General features: G+C 48.6%; 7 protein-coding genes across 7 annotated transcripts; 5 read left to right on the top strand and 2 right to left on the bottom strand.

The window, feature by feature from the left end:
* Window positions 1-15: 15 nt before the first annotated feature.
* On the top strand, window positions 16-325 carry N7496_005698 (uncharacterized protein; the record flags this gene model as incomplete). The annotated part of the gene is made up of 2 exons (XM_056698627.1): window positions 16-216; window positions 290-325. 2 exons carry the CDS (start codon window positions 16-18, stop codon window positions 323-325), a joined length of 237 nt encoding a protein of 78 aa, XP_056557152.1.
* Window positions 326-340: 15 nt separating this feature from the next.
* N7496_005697 (uncharacterized protein) lies at window positions 341-652 on the top strand (the record flags this gene model as incomplete). Its single annotated transcript, XM_056698626.1, has 2 exons — window positions 341-362; window positions 414-652. The coding sequence occupies 2 exons, from the start codon at window positions 341-343 to the stop codon at window positions 650-652; spliced, it is 261 nt and encodes an 86-aa protein (XP_056557151.1).
* A 1,800-nt stretch (window positions 653-2,452) lies between these two features.
* On the bottom strand, window positions 2,453-3,403 carry N7496_005696 (ankyrin repeat domain-containing protein; the record flags this gene model as incomplete). The annotated part of the gene is made up of 1 exon (XM_056698625.1): window positions 2,453-3,403. One exon carries the CDS (start codon window positions 3,401-3,403, stop codon window positions 2,453-2,455), a length of 951 nt encoding a protein of 316 aa, XP_056557150.1.
* Window positions 3,404-4,601: 1,198 nt separating this feature from the next.
* On the top strand, window positions 4,602-5,969 carry N7496_005695 (uncharacterized protein; the record flags this gene model as incomplete). The annotated part of the gene is made up of 3 exons (XM_056698624.1): window positions 4,602-4,604; window positions 4,670-4,997; window positions 5,614-5,969. The coding sequence occupies 3 exons, from the start codon at window positions 4,602-4,604 to the stop codon at window positions 5,967-5,969; spliced, it is 687 nt and encodes a 228-aa protein (XP_056557149.1).
* A 575-nt stretch (window positions 5,970-6,544) lies between these two features.
* N7496_005694 (uncharacterized protein) lies at window positions 6,545-7,116 on the bottom strand (the record flags this gene model as incomplete). The annotated part of the gene is made up of 3 exons (XM_056698623.1): window positions 6,545-6,771; window positions 6,828-6,921; window positions 6,976-7,116. 3 exons carry the CDS (start codon window positions 7,114-7,116, stop codon window positions 6,545-6,547), a joined length of 462 nt encoding a protein of 153 aa, XP_056557148.1.
* A 708-nt stretch (window positions 7,117-7,824) lies between these two features.
* Window positions 7,825-8,376, top strand: N7496_005693 (uncharacterized protein; the record flags this gene model as incomplete). Its single annotated transcript, XM_056698622.1, has 1 exon — window positions 7,825-8,376. The coding sequence occupies one exon, from the start codon at window positions 7,825-7,827 to the stop codon at window positions 8,374-8,376; it is 552 nt and encodes a 183-aa protein (XP_056557147.1).
* Window positions 8,377-12,467: 4,091 nt separating this feature from the next.
* On the top strand, window positions 12,468-12,993 carry N7496_005692 (uncharacterized protein; the record flags this gene model as incomplete). The annotated part of the gene is made up of 3 exons (XM_056698621.1): window positions 12,468-12,501; window positions 12,559-12,650; window positions 12,730-12,993. The coding sequence occupies 3 exons, from the start codon at window positions 12,468-12,470 to the stop codon at window positions 12,991-12,993; spliced, it is 390 nt and encodes a 129-aa protein (XP_056557146.1).
* Window positions 12,994-15,583: the final 2,590 nt, after the last annotated feature.

Genomic DNA, 15,583 nt, shown 5'->3' with positions numbered 1-15,583 from the left:
AGTGGAGCAATCTCAATGGGAATGGGTGCATACCTTGCCGCATTGACGGATCGACAACGTTATCTTAGCCAGGAGGAATCAGTAAGGGCAAACATTGCCTGCGGGCAAAGAAGTCATTTATCTGATATCACTGAGCTATTTGGAGAATATGGGGTAAGTGACGAGGTGAGCGAGTGTGTTGTGGATTGTCTCACCGCAGAAGATAATTTGGCCAAGGTAAAACTTACAGTTCTGTTTGATGACAATCGACGATGCTGATCCATCATTACATTTCATAATGGAATTCAAGTACAATTTTAAGAAACCAAAGAGACGGCGCGCATAGTTTTCTGCCATCACTATGGGGGTTTCCTACTTAATTGGTAAGTGCTACTATTTTCCCTAACACTACCACCATTGCTTATCTCGTGAAGGTGGCCTCTTACCAATGATTCCGTACTTTGTGACGAAAGATGTCACCCGTGCTTTGTTCGTTTCTATCGGTATAACAACGGCTATTCTGATTCTCTTCGGATTTATCAAAAATTATGTCAACGTAAAAACAACGCGATCTGGGTTAATCGGGGCAGTCCAAACGCTCTGTGTTGGAGCTATAGCGGCTGGTGCGAGTTACGGTGTCGTGTATGGCATTGACCATTCCAACCTTCATTGATCTAGGTTGGAGTAGTTCAGTATCCGGGATAGTTCTTGCCGAAAATCGAATTCCCACTTTGCGTTATGTTATACAATGCACTCGGGCTGGGTAGCGGATCATCATGTAATGCCTGACTGTGCTTTTCATACCAAATGTGCACCAATTCACTTCCCTTTCTCGTATTCAGACTCAAACCAAGTTGCCCATTCTTCTTCTTTTTCAAACTCAATGGTAAATTCATCTTCCCTGTCTGCAGCAGGAAGGGCCAAAATCCTTTCAATTTCCCGGGATCGGCGCTCCATTTCTTTTTGATATTCTTTATCTCTCTCAGTCGGTCCTAATGATGTTAAAACCCTGATCTCTCCAATATCTTTCTTTATATAAACTTATTTACCTTTATTTTTTTTGTTTTTCTGCTTCTTGCCCTACCAAGCCCTCAGTATCAGACCGGAATACTTTCGCGACGACAATGACTGAATAATGACTATTACTATTACCCCTTGCCCCTGTCGCCTCCGTTGAGTGGCCGTAGGCGGTCAGGAAGTGCTGCAGTGCATGGAGACTTTGGTTTTACACGCTTATCTACAGGCTGTACTAAACTAGCTGGCAGATTCTCGATATCATCTCCGGGCCTAGGGATAAACAGCGAAGCCTCTTCCGATTGTCTTTACGACCGCGCACGGAGCTGCCCACACGTTTCCCAGACCCAGCATGCCCTTTGCACACAACGCATCCCACGGCAACATGCTTGAATCCGGATGTCTTGGTACAAAACTTGACAGATAACCAATGGCCTCTCTGGTAAACCAATGAAATGGCTAATTGTCACTGCACAATATATTTTTGGTCATTTTATGCCTGTTGAAGCAAGGTACAGAGAAGTACAAAACCAGCTTCACTACTGTACTCTCTTTCATTCTTTCTGGGCCCTACCGCTAAGACGCTAGGTCAAGAAATGGGTACATCTAAATGGACCTCCACACATTACGTCATGGGAATTCTGCAACATGTGTGTCGAAATAGAAAAGGGTGCAATCACTTGGAGGCAAAGCGGACGAATCATATTCGTAAGAAAGCGTGGGTGTCTGGGGAGGACTGTTTTCGAAATCCTCTGTATATCTAGACGAAACGGCAGAGTTCTTGTGTGATGAATTCGGCGTGCTCGTATCTACATACACTATCAGTCGAGTCCTTCGAGCGCATGGATGGTCCTAGAAAGAGGCTAGATGGATAGAACCAAAAAAAGTTGTGAGACGGAGTTCGCAAAAACAACCAGATCAAGACTCCACAGATTGTCTTGAATGGAGCCTGGATGTCGTCGGGGTTGGAGGAGAAAGTGCAGAAGGCCTTTTCCGACATGCGTGCTTTAGGTTGAAGAGCAATGCAAAAAGAGGTGCTATATGTTGTAGATTATAGCACGCTTTTGCCTAGTATTGTAGTAATGAACGCTGACCGTACATGGCCCACTCACGTCTGTTTCAACAGATCCAACTACAAAAGTGCAACTTGTCCAACATAGACTGAGTACCTCTTTCCTGGCCTCGCCGCCACGGCCTCAGTGTGAATAGATTATCGAGCAAGAAACATTAAACTGAGAGGCAACAGCAAGATAGTTGGGTATAATCCAGTATCTTAGGTGATAACAATTGAAATTGCCTTATCGAAGAACGCCTGTGGGTCCGTGGTCGTTATGTAGTGTGGCTGAAATTGTGTTTTGAGGTTGCTATGAGCGTGGATTCCGCCAAAAAAAACCCTTGGGGGCGTATAGCGGGACAGAAGCGATATAAACGAAAAAGAAAAAAGTGAGAGAGAGAGAATCTATGAGCGGGCCTTGATAGAAGAGGGAAAATTCAAGCTATTCCAACGAATCTGCCGATATAAGTTAAAAGAGGGCGGCGGTCGTCCATATGAGTCCTTGGGGTCTGGATCGACGCCCTCAGTTGAAAGTAGTAGCTGGAACACAGCCCCATGATCATATTCTGCTGCATACCATAGCGGCGACCGTCCGTTATTATCCCTGGAGTCTGGATTGACACCCTCCGTCGCGATCAGTAACTCTACCACTGGCAGCTTCCCAAATCGTGCTGCATGCGAAAGCGGCGTTTGTTCATTGGAGTCCCTGGAGTCCGGATTGACACCCTCAGTCGCGATCAGGAGCTCTGCTATTTCCAGCTGACCTCTTTGTGCCGCACGCGAAAGCGGCGTTTGTTCATTAAAATCCCTGGAGTCTGGATCGACGCCGTCCGTTCCGAGAAGTTGCTTGACCATTGCTCCGCGGCCTGTACTTGCTGCCATTGATAGTGGAGTCACCCCGTTAGAATCCTCGGAGTCAGGGTCGACACCCTCTGTTGCAAGCAATAGCCTGACCACTTCCACAGGCCCCCCTCGCGCTGCGTACCATAGCGGGGTTCGGTCATCATGGTCCTTACATTCTGGGTCGACGCCCCCCATTGCGAGCAGAAGCTTGAACACAGCTGTATTCACATTTTCCGTGGCATATGATAGCGGTGTTCGTCCGACTGAGTCCTTGGAGTCTGGGTTGACGCCCGGAGTTGTGAGCAGTAGCTTGGACACGGCCTCATGCCCATATTCTGCTGCATGCGATAGCGGCGTTCGTCCGTCTAAGCCTTTGGAGTCTGGGTGGACGCCCTCAGTTCCCAGCAAAAGTTCGACCACTTCTTTATGATCCTTTACTGCTGCTAGCATCAGCGAGTAAGCCAGGGACTCCAAGTCAGCCCCCGCCGCTACCGAATTCTGAGCCGTCTTCATTTCCCCGTGTCGTGCAGCCCACAATAATGCCGAACTTGCATGATTTTGTACATCGTGATGATAGAGAAACAGATTTAGCACTTTGTAAAGGTAGGTGTTGGTTCGAGCAAAAGCATTTATATGTTTTGCGGCTGTCAAGTGCTCTGCGATGCATACCAGCAGCTCACGTGGTAATTGAAGCAACATTTGTGAGATGATCGTCTGCTTGAAATGAGCTTGGGGTTTGAATATTCAGTCTAGGGTGACTGAAAATGAAGAAGGGTGTTGTGAAGATTGTCCGCTTGAATTTTTCGGAAGCAAAATCCTCTTAAGGCAATGAGACTAAAGCGTTTTATATGGAAAATTCCGGCCGGTTCACTCGTTCTGGTTCTGGTCGATCCGTTCCTAGGAAGCATGACCTCCTAGAGAAGCCGTGTGGGTGGGGTTAGCACCTGAAGTCACGTGATGACGAAAGCCGAGGACGCGCCCCACAGCCACAGTATTTCCCACCTCTCCCGTTGGCCCGTAAATATCTATTATGACGATATAGGGGATTTCGAAAACAGATTACCCCCCAGGCACACCAAGTTTCACGAATTGCTATTGTTCTGTCCTGATCCCTTGGGACAGGACTGAGTTGCTGCTTGGTGCATACATCTTGGGGGTTTCACGGTAAATTGAGCCTCGTTAAAATGGCAGTCGCCCATCTTGTGCGTAAGGTCATCTCAATGTTGGTGAAAGGGACAACTTTGCGAGGTGGAAATTACGAACGATTCAGTTGTGGAAATAGGATGGTTGAGGCAGTTGAGATGCCATCCTGGGCCCAGGTGCCGTTTTTACCCATATTGTGGTTTCGTCTCAAATGAGTAGAACGAATCTCTCAGCATCACCTCGGGTGAGTGGTGTTGCCGCCTCCTGCCATGAAAGAATGCGCACCTTCTCCACGTAGGCCCGAATATCCTGACAGTTCTTTCGTGGCCACAAGTCACGCATCTGCTTCTAGGAATCTGTACTGGGGTTCCTGGAACTCACAAGCAGGATCCTTGAGTAGACATATGGCCTTCAAAACTGTTCAGTTGGCTCTCAGGAGCTGTCTACAAGAAGTGGTGTCGAGTATAAAATCGCAGAACCATCCTAGAAAAGCAGTGAAAAGCTCATCTCATTCACAAACTTGCCGCCTTCTAGATACTTCTCGCCGTGTACACGCTTGTTTTCAATGATGGTAAGTTTAATGTCACTGTTGCAAACCCTCAGTTCTCTACCAAGGTATGCGTTAATTTCCTGCAGGGAATTCTCCAAACCCTGCCAGATCAGATTATCGTACTTGTTGGAATTCAGTTAAACTGCCATTGCCTGAGCTCGTTGAGTATATCAGGCCGAGATCTTTACTGCAGACTGCAGGCCTACTTCCTCAGCTACAACATTCAGGGCCAGGACAGTTACCTCCTGCACCTGGCGGCCACAGACAACGACTATGCTTATGCTTATCTGAAGCTTCTTCGTGGTGCCGATGCCAACACATTCTTGAGTTGGAAGACTCCTTTGATGAAGGCTATCCAATACGGATCGTTAGATGTTCTTGAACTCCTGCCCAGTCATCGGAACATTGATATTCGTATGCAAAATCGAGAGAGAGAAAGTACCTTAACGTTCGCCATGAATAACGAATCCTGTCGAGGCAAAAGAAGGTCGATCAAGCCTCGGCCCGGAATCGAAATCTGCGACGGACGCGATCGACGTCTGCTTCCCATGGCCACTTGCAAAGGTCTGAAAGGATGTCTTCGGTGGCTATGGATGGCATGCATCGATCCAAGAGCTAAGGTCGGTTGAGGTCATTGGCCAAAGGGCAGGGTATGACGGGCCAATGTTGAACATTGAATCAACTTGATTGTGGGTGGATTTAAAGTTCAAGAAACAGTGAACTCCACCGTTGGACGTTACAACTGTGCGCTGCTAGGCACGACACATGCTATATTATGAAGGGTTGTACGGTCTATTTAACACACTCGTGAGTCAGGTTTCCATCCAGCAACCAATCGACCGCCATGAGTTCTCCGAAACGACCTTTGTCTTCTCCCACTTCGCAGTCCCCCAAAAGACAACACGTTGATGCAAGTGCAGATGGGGAGACGCAGAAGGGATCACACAATCGGGCGCCTGGAAATATCACTTATGCTGGCGAAAACCAGGTCAAAGAGCCACCCAAACTTTGAAATAGCAATGCTAATCAGAGTGGAAACAGCTCCCTACTACTTCAGCAAGCCTCTCGACAGAATTTGAATATATTCTACGTCATCACATCTCCCTCGTGGCTCCCATCGTCAGCCTCCTCGACTGGTACCTCCGCTTATGGAACTGTTATGTCGTCGATTCTGCATTGAAGATACAGCTCGAAGAAGAGCAGGGTCAGCTTCAGCGGTCAATTGTATGGCTGACCGCGGAATGCGATGTATTACTCCAGTGCTGCAATGATCAGGCTCTAGATCTATTCGGCAGCCGTCAAGCCGCGGCTGCCCTCAAAGATGGGATTGTCGAAGTTTTGAAGGCAAGCGAGAAACGCGCTTATAAAATGATCGAGTTGAACTAGTCTTGAAAACACGATGCAATGGGATACCAGCCGAGTTGGATGCTTAATTCCTGATCCACTATGTATGCGTCTGAGTCACTACCTTTGTTTCGTAAGACTGATCATTTTATCACTGTCAATATCACCGTGCCTGGGTATGTGCGCAAGTTCTCGCCTACCAAGGCGATAGCTTCTGAACAAATGCGGGTCTACCCTCACCCTCCATCCTTTGATTGCACTCAAATTCCAGCGGAAAGATAACCGGAACGGCTGTTAGAATGATATTCATTCGACTTGCGGGGAGATATACTAGTAATTGGAATCATTGTATAATTGTGATTCTTTCCACTCTGCGGTACAGGATGGCTGACCACACTTGGCCGACGAATCCCATTCGCTTTTTCGTCTTCTTGGCAAAAATAATGATGGCTACTTTGTTCTGCGCTTGTCAACCGAGCACAAATTGCTGCCTTGCATAGAGGGGAAGCGAGAATGTTAATGAGTCATTGAATCCTAGCCATCTCATTCAATTTCTCCAAATACCTCCGACCATCGAATGTCTATCTTACTACCGCCATCGATCCACGACCTCTTCTTTATTCACTGAGCTTTGACTCAAGACCATCAGAATAGCGATTCCATTCCTTGAGTATATCAGTCAATCGAAGTCGAGATGACTCCAACGCCTGGTCAAAAAATCGCAACCGCGCGATTTGGTCATCGTGGCATGACTGCATTCTGTTCTTCTCGTCCAACAGCTTTCGGTGAGTCTCCTTGAGGGCGTCATTCGCTTTGGCCAACTTGTTTCCCTCCATATGCTTTGCTATGCATGACTCCCACAGGCGCCGATACAGTCCCACGATCCTTGCGGCTTGGAACGCAAGCTTCGGTCTTCACGTTCGAGCCGCGCAAGAGCCTCCATGGCAGGTGCAAATGGCTGGTCCCCCGAGGAAGGTCTCTCAGGGTTCCCGGGCTATTGATAACAGGTCAGCTAATCCTTATACATGATTGTGGTTGTCCTACTCACGATTGCCAGACCGGAAGGTCGATCGACTTCAATCTGCGGGTGCTCTGTGATGTGAGGGATAGCTTCGCCGATGGGAGAATGGCCACTTCCGGGCTGAATCTCCGGGTGTTCTTCGACGGGATTGGTATTGGAGGTGTACATGCTGACTCGTGTGCTTCGTCTGTCTCGTGTGTGATCCAGGATGGTGCATACGATGCTTCATGATGTTGCAGAAGTTATATCTTTTCCAATGTGCGTTCCAGTGAACCAAGACGAACAACTCAAAACAGTGACTGCGGTATTCGAACGTTGAATCAACGGACCAGCTCCCCAGTGAAACCATCTTCCCTCTTGACTAATGCACCTACTATACGGCTGGTTGAATCAACTTTGTTCTCGGTTCAAGGCTCTTAGAAAGCGGATCGGCTTGGAATATCTACACCGTACAGCGTTCTCTAATCTGACGCCTTCCTAGCTACGTTCGGTACCTTATCTGGCTAGCTTGCCTTCATGTATATCTCTCAGTCTGCTCGAGGCCCCTACGTTCGTTTCTGAGGAGGCTTTCAATCTTCTCATCTGCTACATGCACCTGCAACTTGACCAAACACCCTCGTCGATGGATGATTGTGGACACTACGACAATGGTAAGTAATTACGGTCTCCTCTGCACAGATGGTTGGTTGAAGCAAATCACTAAGCTACGCAGAGTGGCACCTTTCCTGCATTCCGCAAGACTTCTCCTATCAATGGCCTGGCTTTGAGGTCAATGATAGGCAATTCCCAGTAGACTGGGGTGATTTGCAAAATTCCACCTGGCCCGATACCGAATATTCTTCTTATGCGTCTGCTCAGCAAGATCGAGTTCATAGTATGGACTGGTTTCAGGGCGGGTCTGTATTCGAGTCTGGGGTCGAATTCATCGCAAGGAATCCCACTGTCGAGCCGTACAGTGCAACTAGGTTGATTAAAAGTGAAGATACGTCTGCTAAAACACCCAATGGTGGTTGGAGGAGGACGTCCTGGCAAGACTTTGAAGAATTCACGCGCCTCGTCTGCGGCGATGACGAACGTTCCATCCACATCCATAACAGCATGCCCGGGCCGTTCCGCCGGCGGCAATTCAAATGCACCGTTGCAAGGTGCAGCAGTCGCTTTCGATATCCTAACGGCCTACAGCGTCATCTGTCCAGCCACCAGGCTGAAAGGTCATATGTCTGCTGGGTTCCGGAGTGCCAGCGCCGCTTCACGCGTGGCGACAACTTCAACGCCCATTATGCAACGCATGGTAGACCGGGAGGCCGCAATCGCTACGTGGCTACTCTGGATCAGAGTAGCTCGGCCTACAATCCTAGTTTCCGTGGACTGCTGACGTCCGATGGGTGGCCAGTCACGGAGGGAAACGCAGACTCGTCCGATCCGTAAATTAAAACTGGCTTGAAGGGCGCGGTGATCACAAGAGAGAGTTGGAGAAAAGGTGGGAATGCTGTGGAGATAACGCGCTCCATCCACGACGCGTGCCTCTCCTGGGAGAATTTTGTTTATGCCGACATGCTAAATCATTTATTGAAATGGCACGGGCGAAAGTTGATAGGCTGAGTTTTGGACAGCGTTTGGAAAGAACGATGCCCGGAGGATTCGAACCCTTGACCTCCGGTACGCAGCTCGCGAATTAGAATTACCACTGAGCTAAAGAGCAGATCGCAATAGTTCTAGGGTACTTCTTGAAAATACAATGTTGGGCATGATTGGAACATGACTTCCCTGAATTTTTCTCAGCTTCAGATATGTTTTAGTCCTTCCCGGCTCTCAATCCGGATAGAAAGTTGCTCCAAAAAGCAAAAATTAATACAAAGGATGGCTTTGCTAAATACTTATCTACTTGCGATCGTTCTATGTGCTGGCGTTTAGTTTAAACCAGCGATTGATCATTATATATTTTGCCCGTGTAGCGCCAAAAAAAAATCCCGTCATCTGGTGTAGGAAAAACCACTACCAGCACACTGTTGAGGTTTCAGCAGTCTTCAATACCGCTGAGGCGTTAATGGCTATCTTGCCATCTTCCCTGACAGGCACTAAACCCGATATAGTAAAGTGGACAGTTAGGAAGTGTGTATAGCACACTTCCACTCAGGGGTTATCTTAGTTAGACATCTTTAATATCATTCAATTGCTGGCTTATAATATCGCTCCTCCTGGATCCTATCCCCTCATCTTAACACACACCACCAACGACATGCAAATGAGGTCATAACAGAAAAAAGACCCAGGATTTATCAAGTTGCCATGAGAAAAATAATGGATGCCTCGGTCTTGGTCAAGTTTCTATTATACCTCAATTGCAGGAGGAAGTACGACCGCATTTTGATACCTACGTGCCGCCATGGGCAGATTCGTGACTCGCGATGCGTACTAAGTACCTCTGTTCCCTGCGAGTGGTCGATTATCTGGTGTGGTAGCGGAAGCAAGCATGATGCGGGAGTCATGTATATTGAATATCAGTGATATCGCATAAATGTGACGGTGGAGTTGTGAGTGGGGTCGTTGAGTTATCGCCGCTGCGAGAACAGAAAGTCGTGTTGAAGAACGGTTGCTAGAATGGTTTGCAACCATAGTCCATGGTTGAATTGACAGTCGCCGTTGATCCAAGCGAAATATGACTGACCCACAGATTGCTGTTGATAATCTGTCTTAACCTTCCTGCTGTTAAAAAGCGTGTACTACACGAGAAGAGCTGGGCCAAGATACCGAGTACTTCAACGTTGACATGGAATACCAACAGGAGGGTGAGCGACGTTTATAAATACAGCTCCAGGCCGCGGAAGCCCCTGAACAACCAGAAAGATATCGACTTCTACCATGCTTCGACGGTCCTGGCTATTCTCCTATGTTTCTATTATGAAGTGCGCTACTGCAGCATGCCTGTATCAAGGTCACCACCCATTGAATTCGCTGATCTGCTTTACGCACTGGTTTGATCTCAGGTGTGCTGACAGAGTACAGCCCTTCCTTCGAAGGACCTCATGACGACTGTCAAAATTGCATGTAAGTACGCCTCGTCACTCTGCTCGCAAGATGTGGGGCTGACACCAGGGGGATACAAGCATGGGCCTCCCTTGACGACACGCTTCGATAACTCGCCTCGTCGGACAATACTCTGGTATCTTGTCCACATACAGTATAAAAGCCTGCCCGGGATTCACGACTTATCTCAACAAAGCAGATTCGCACAAGGATACACCCCGATATAGATCTTCGGGCCATAGGTACGATTTGCGAGATACCTGGATGACTGCCTTTGGCTAACATGTTCTTCTGCGGTGAGATGGTAGGACGTCGTGTGGTCCATTGGTACCGTTCTCAGCAGAGCCGAGGGTGGTCCATTTTCCCTACATTTTCACTCTAATGCTGGTTTAGGGCCAGAGAAGCCGGCCCAGCTTTCATCCGAGGAGAAGAATGTGTGGACAAGAGACGTGAGTGATTAGATGCATGTTAGGTGTTCTTGCTGATGAATAGCCCAGGGCCGTCCAAAGAGTAGAGCCGTTAACATTCAGGACTACATGTCGTGGAGTACCAAAGTGGAGAATCGAAACGTGGTCATTACCGGAAGCATCTCGACGCCCTGACAGACCGAGAACTCATCGGAGCATACCTAGCGCTTGATCGACATACAGGCCAAACCCAAGCAAGATCTGCCATCGCGTAATGCACAACTGTGACCGAACGCATTGTGTTCGGGATATCAGCCAAGGCAGAGGGGATTCTTGGTATCGCCTCCGCCTTTGATTGGATGCGGATGACGTGACACGACGCGACGCGCCTCTGCCGACCTACATGGTTGAGCGGCTAGAATTGCTGCCCTCCATCTTGCACCATGCTAGATTCAGCGCCGTTCTTCTCAATCTCACCCTGATTAAAACTGGCAAGCCTTCTTGATTACGCTCATTCAAACCACCCCAAAATCACCGTTAGAGCGTCCGTTCCCTCACCCATGCTAACACTACTCACTGCTCCTGGATAGTGTGCGCGGCTTCTCACCATCGGCTTCTCAACGACGGCGGTTCCATTCCATCCTCCGTCTCCTTACACTTCCCCACAGCCTAAACTTGCTTGATCACACACCACGGGCGCTTCATAAATCACCTTCACGGAGAAAAGGGCCGGGCTATTGCTTATTATGGAGGAGTCATGGCCACTTTGAGCGCGATCCGAGACTCCTCATTTACACCGACAAGGTGATCGATGTTATACTGGCATAGCTTGTTGACTCGTGAGATGCTTACTTCAGGACACCTCCAACCCATACAGTACCATATCAGCGGGCCAGCGTACATCCGTATCTGCACAGTCCCTGCCGACACGGCTCCTTGCAATTCCCACTGGCATCCGACAGGGTGCCTAAAAGAGCGACCCGATCTGTCGCTTCATCCGGCGCCCCTACAAGGGAAAGGTGGGAGTTATTTGTTCTTGCTCACAAGTTGTCGGTGGAACCTCAGCCAAACCGGTTCGTGTTTCTGGTCAGGAGTAATCTCTGCGCTATCTCCACTGTCTTTTTCATTTGCGATCTACCACAATCACTCTAGATGCATTGACCGAAGGACCATGAAGATCATGGAACTTGTGACCATTATCCTTGCAATGGCCCCTAGCAGGTCACATATTTAGGACGCGAGGATTGATCTGTCTGGGAAACCGCTCTATCGATCATCATGAGCAATCTAGCTTAGTATCTGTGTGCCCTTCGTAGACCACTGACAGAGCTATTAGTGAGACTAAGCGTGATATATATAATAACTAGATCGGGCGAACGTACACGCATAGCGGTGTTGTCCCCTCATGGCTACCCGTGCGAATAGACACAGCATAACACCATAGAGCATGCGGCGGCTAGGGCCCCGTAGGAAAGTGGTGGCAGGAAAAAGCAGAATGAACAATCGAGAATGCACAACTTCGGATAGTTTTTTTAATTGGCAACCTACATAGTGAAATTTCTCCGAAAAGACAATGGGTTCTCCCATTGAGTGTACTGTACTGAGATTTGATGTACAACCAGCTGACATGAAGGATTCACCATTTCGCACATCAACAAACGACCCACTGGTCTGGCCTGCTTATCACCAATGTTCACTTTTGATTCACACTCACTTCTAGACCTCACCACCAACATACTGTACCACCAGTTACCATCAAGCCTCCCCTTCGATCCTGACCCTCAACATGGGTCATCCATCCTCGATGCCCGCAATACTCGCAAACCACAGACGAACAACTCCTGCCGCCACCGCGAGCCAGCCTCTGGACAAACCTCCATACCAATGGGGTCTACTTGAATTGCAGGCATCACCCAGATTGGCCCACGCTATCATGCGCCGGATTGGAATCGCCCAATAATCCAATATACTATCTACATTTCATCCCATGGCAGAGAATGCCCATCCTCGAAGCTCCGGGCATGAAGTCTACAAACAAGCAGAATCATATGACACTCAAAGTTCTTTAGCAGATCCTTCATTTGGATGGATTCTTTGGAGCAGGTCTTGGCTTCTTCGAGTAACTCCCTCGAATACTAGTCTCTGACACCGCGAAGAGGTGCCTGCATGTAGTCAGAGGATCAGGACGAGGACCGCGGCGCCACGGGTCGCCTAAACGAGCACAAAATTGATAACGCAGGGCTCAAGGCTGCATGGAAGCTCAAGATTGTACAATCACAGGGCTCATTGCTGCGAGGGAGAACTTGTTAACGCAGCACTCTCCTGCGGGGTTCAATTCGTGACGCAGCGCCCCCCTGCGAAGACTCTTGATGTCGCAGTTGTCCCTGCGGAGGCTCTTGATGTCGCAGTTGTCCCTGCGGAGACTCTTGATTTCGCAGATGTCCCTGCGGAGACTCTTGGTTTCGCAGATGTCCCTGCGGAGACTCTTGGTTTCGCAGTTGTCCCTGCGGAGACTCTTGGTTTCGCAGATGTCCCTGCGGAGACTCTTGATTTCACAGACGTCCCTGCGGAGACTCTTGGTTTCGCAGATGTCCCTGCGGAGTTTACTTGATAATGCAGAGCTTGTCCTGCGAGAGAGCGCATTTCTTCCTTCAATGGGCTCATGCCAGCGAAAGCCAAGACTAATTATAAGTCAAGTCTGCAGTCAGACGAGACCGTGATTGTCTCGGAGGATGAGGATGGAAGTCCTGTTTTCCTAGACCGGCTGTGGAGCGTCCTTTTATGCATTTTCGCCTACGGATGCTCGTAGCTGCCAGGTATGCAAAATCTATGGGAGAGGTGGTGGACTGCACTGTAAATCTGTAGGCAACACTTTGTTCTTGCCGCCCGTTGAGGTGATTCAACAGCCGTTGAAGTATGCGATTTAGAGTTTGCGGCCAACCTCGCCAAGCCCCCACTTCGAACCGTGGCGTGCATGAATCTAGACGAGGCCACCCTTGGAACCTCATCTTGGCGGCTACATCTCATTTTCAAGATGTTTACGGTGAATCACCTTCAACGGTCGTTGAAACAAATGTTGAAAAGTGTAAATAAATTTGGAGAAACTTTTGGCAATCAGAGTTTTTCCTGGGTCGTTTTATGGACCACCTGGATGGCTATGCAGGTACTCGCGGATGATGTGTGGATTGGACGTCTGCCTCTCGGAATTATTGTCAGTTTATACCACTCTCTTCCGTATGTCTTGGCTGACTGTCCGGCTGGTCAAAAGATCAAACCTGCGAACAGTTTAAGAAACCAGATCTTTTGTCTACCCACCCGTGACACTTGAGCCACAGTCGGAACAGCAAACCTACCATGGCACTTTCGGCGGCGACAATTCAAATGCAGCGTTGCGGCGAAGTTACTTTCGATATTTCATAAGCCTTCAGCGTCATCTATCCGGCCATTTGGCTGAAAAGCCGCATGCCTTCTGGTTCCGGATTGTCGGCGCAGCTTCTCGCGTCGCGATAATCTCAAAACCCATCACGCCCCTTGTGGAAAACAAGGAGGCGGCAATCGCTACGTGGTTGCCCTTGATCGGACACTTGATCGGATCTCTTGTGAATGCAGATCAGGAACCAGGTCGCATTGACCAGAAGATTCCTGCATATGCTTGCCATTTGAATTCTTTTGAATATCTTCTAGGGACGTCGTGTCGGGCGACCTCCAGCGCCCCGACTGCTAATTCAAACCGTAATTCGAATTTGATAGAGATTTCAGTACATATATCACGATTAAAAAATGTAACAATGACTATGCCAAGCGTATATCAAAACACGAGAGCCGATACCCGCCGGAGGCGCAACTTGGCGCTGGTAGGACGGCCGCTGATCGCACCTTCGCCCAAGACGAGACGAAGAATCTCCACAACGGCCAGTACTAGCTTGGTTGGTAATTGACGAACTGGGAGCGCCGATTGAAATATCGTCATAGAGAGCAATTTCAAAACTAGCCTTTTCACATTGTGCCCCAGTACAGTCTTTCTCGAAATCGGCTTGACCGGTACACACTCACACTCTCTCTTCCGGCCCCACTGCCAAGACGTTAGCGCAGATCGTTCATTGCTCTGTCCACACTTAGGTGAGGAAGGCTGTAAAATGCACCTAGTATGATACGGTATCTACAGTATCGAAGTAATATGTCAAGATATGTAGGATTGGTATAGACTAGTATGCATATGGACGAATGAGAACTATCGGAATCATACAGAGAAGGTTGATTGATTGAAGAAAGGAAAAGGACTCGAACGAATGGGAAAAGGGGCAGGTTGAGCTGTCCCATGGCGGTGTAACCAGGTATTCAAGTGACCATACCGATGGTCAAGGGTTACCCGCATATTACATACAAATACATAGTGTAGTGGGAGAACAGGTGACGATGTAGAGAAGGTGATTGGGTGAGAGTACACTGAGGTGTATTGGAATACGCTGAGGAGTATTGATTGAACAGTCATTTACCAGTCAGCCTCCTTTTCCTCTTTTGTACTAGTCTGAGATTCTGTTTCCTGAGGTATTCAGGCCTCTCAACACTCATTACTTCGAAGAGGAAGAGGGGACAAGAAGAACACACTGACGAATATACACTCTTTTACGGATACCTATCTTTCACGACTCGGTCTCTCAGCACGATTTCTAGGCTTGGTGGTAGATATTCTCTCATCTCGACCCGTCTGATTGGTCAGACTGCCGTCGAGCGCTTCCCTCTTCAATAGGAAATCTGGGATGGAAGTGACCAATCCGAGGTCACTGTAATGAATCTCTCCACTTTTCCACGACATAATAATACCCTAGTCTCATGAGAATCCCATAGACTTCCATGGAACGTCGTGTGGATCTATGGCCGTCAATGAGAGCTGGCCAGGGTACTTCGATGATCTTCCCCCACCTCCCCTGGTGCCCCCAGCTTTCCTCTCAGGGTGACCTGGCATGTATCCCCTTTGCTAGTCGTCACTTCATGGGATTTTTTTCTTTCGCTTAGTGACTGATTTCATCGGCAGAACACTGTCACTGCAGATGGTGTACAATGGTATACGAAGACTCGACGCCAGATCAGTTCCCTACGGACCGAGATAAACTCGAGCTGAATGATATCATATCCATGACTGCAAATGCATGACTGCAAATGGCGCTGGGGGGAACGTGGGTGAGGCTGGTTCGGGCCGA

This window comes from Penicillium cataractarum (genome assembly GCF_028827025.1).
Source record: "Penicillium cataractarum strain IBT 29864 chromosome Unknown utg000004l, whole genome shotgun sequence".
Taxonomy (NCBI): Eukaryota; Fungi; Ascomycota; class Eurotiomycetes; order Eurotiales; family Aspergillaceae; genus Penicillium; species Penicillium cataractarum.
Note: the sequence above shows the minus strand (reverse complement) of the source record. Positions and strands in the feature narration are given on the sequence as shown.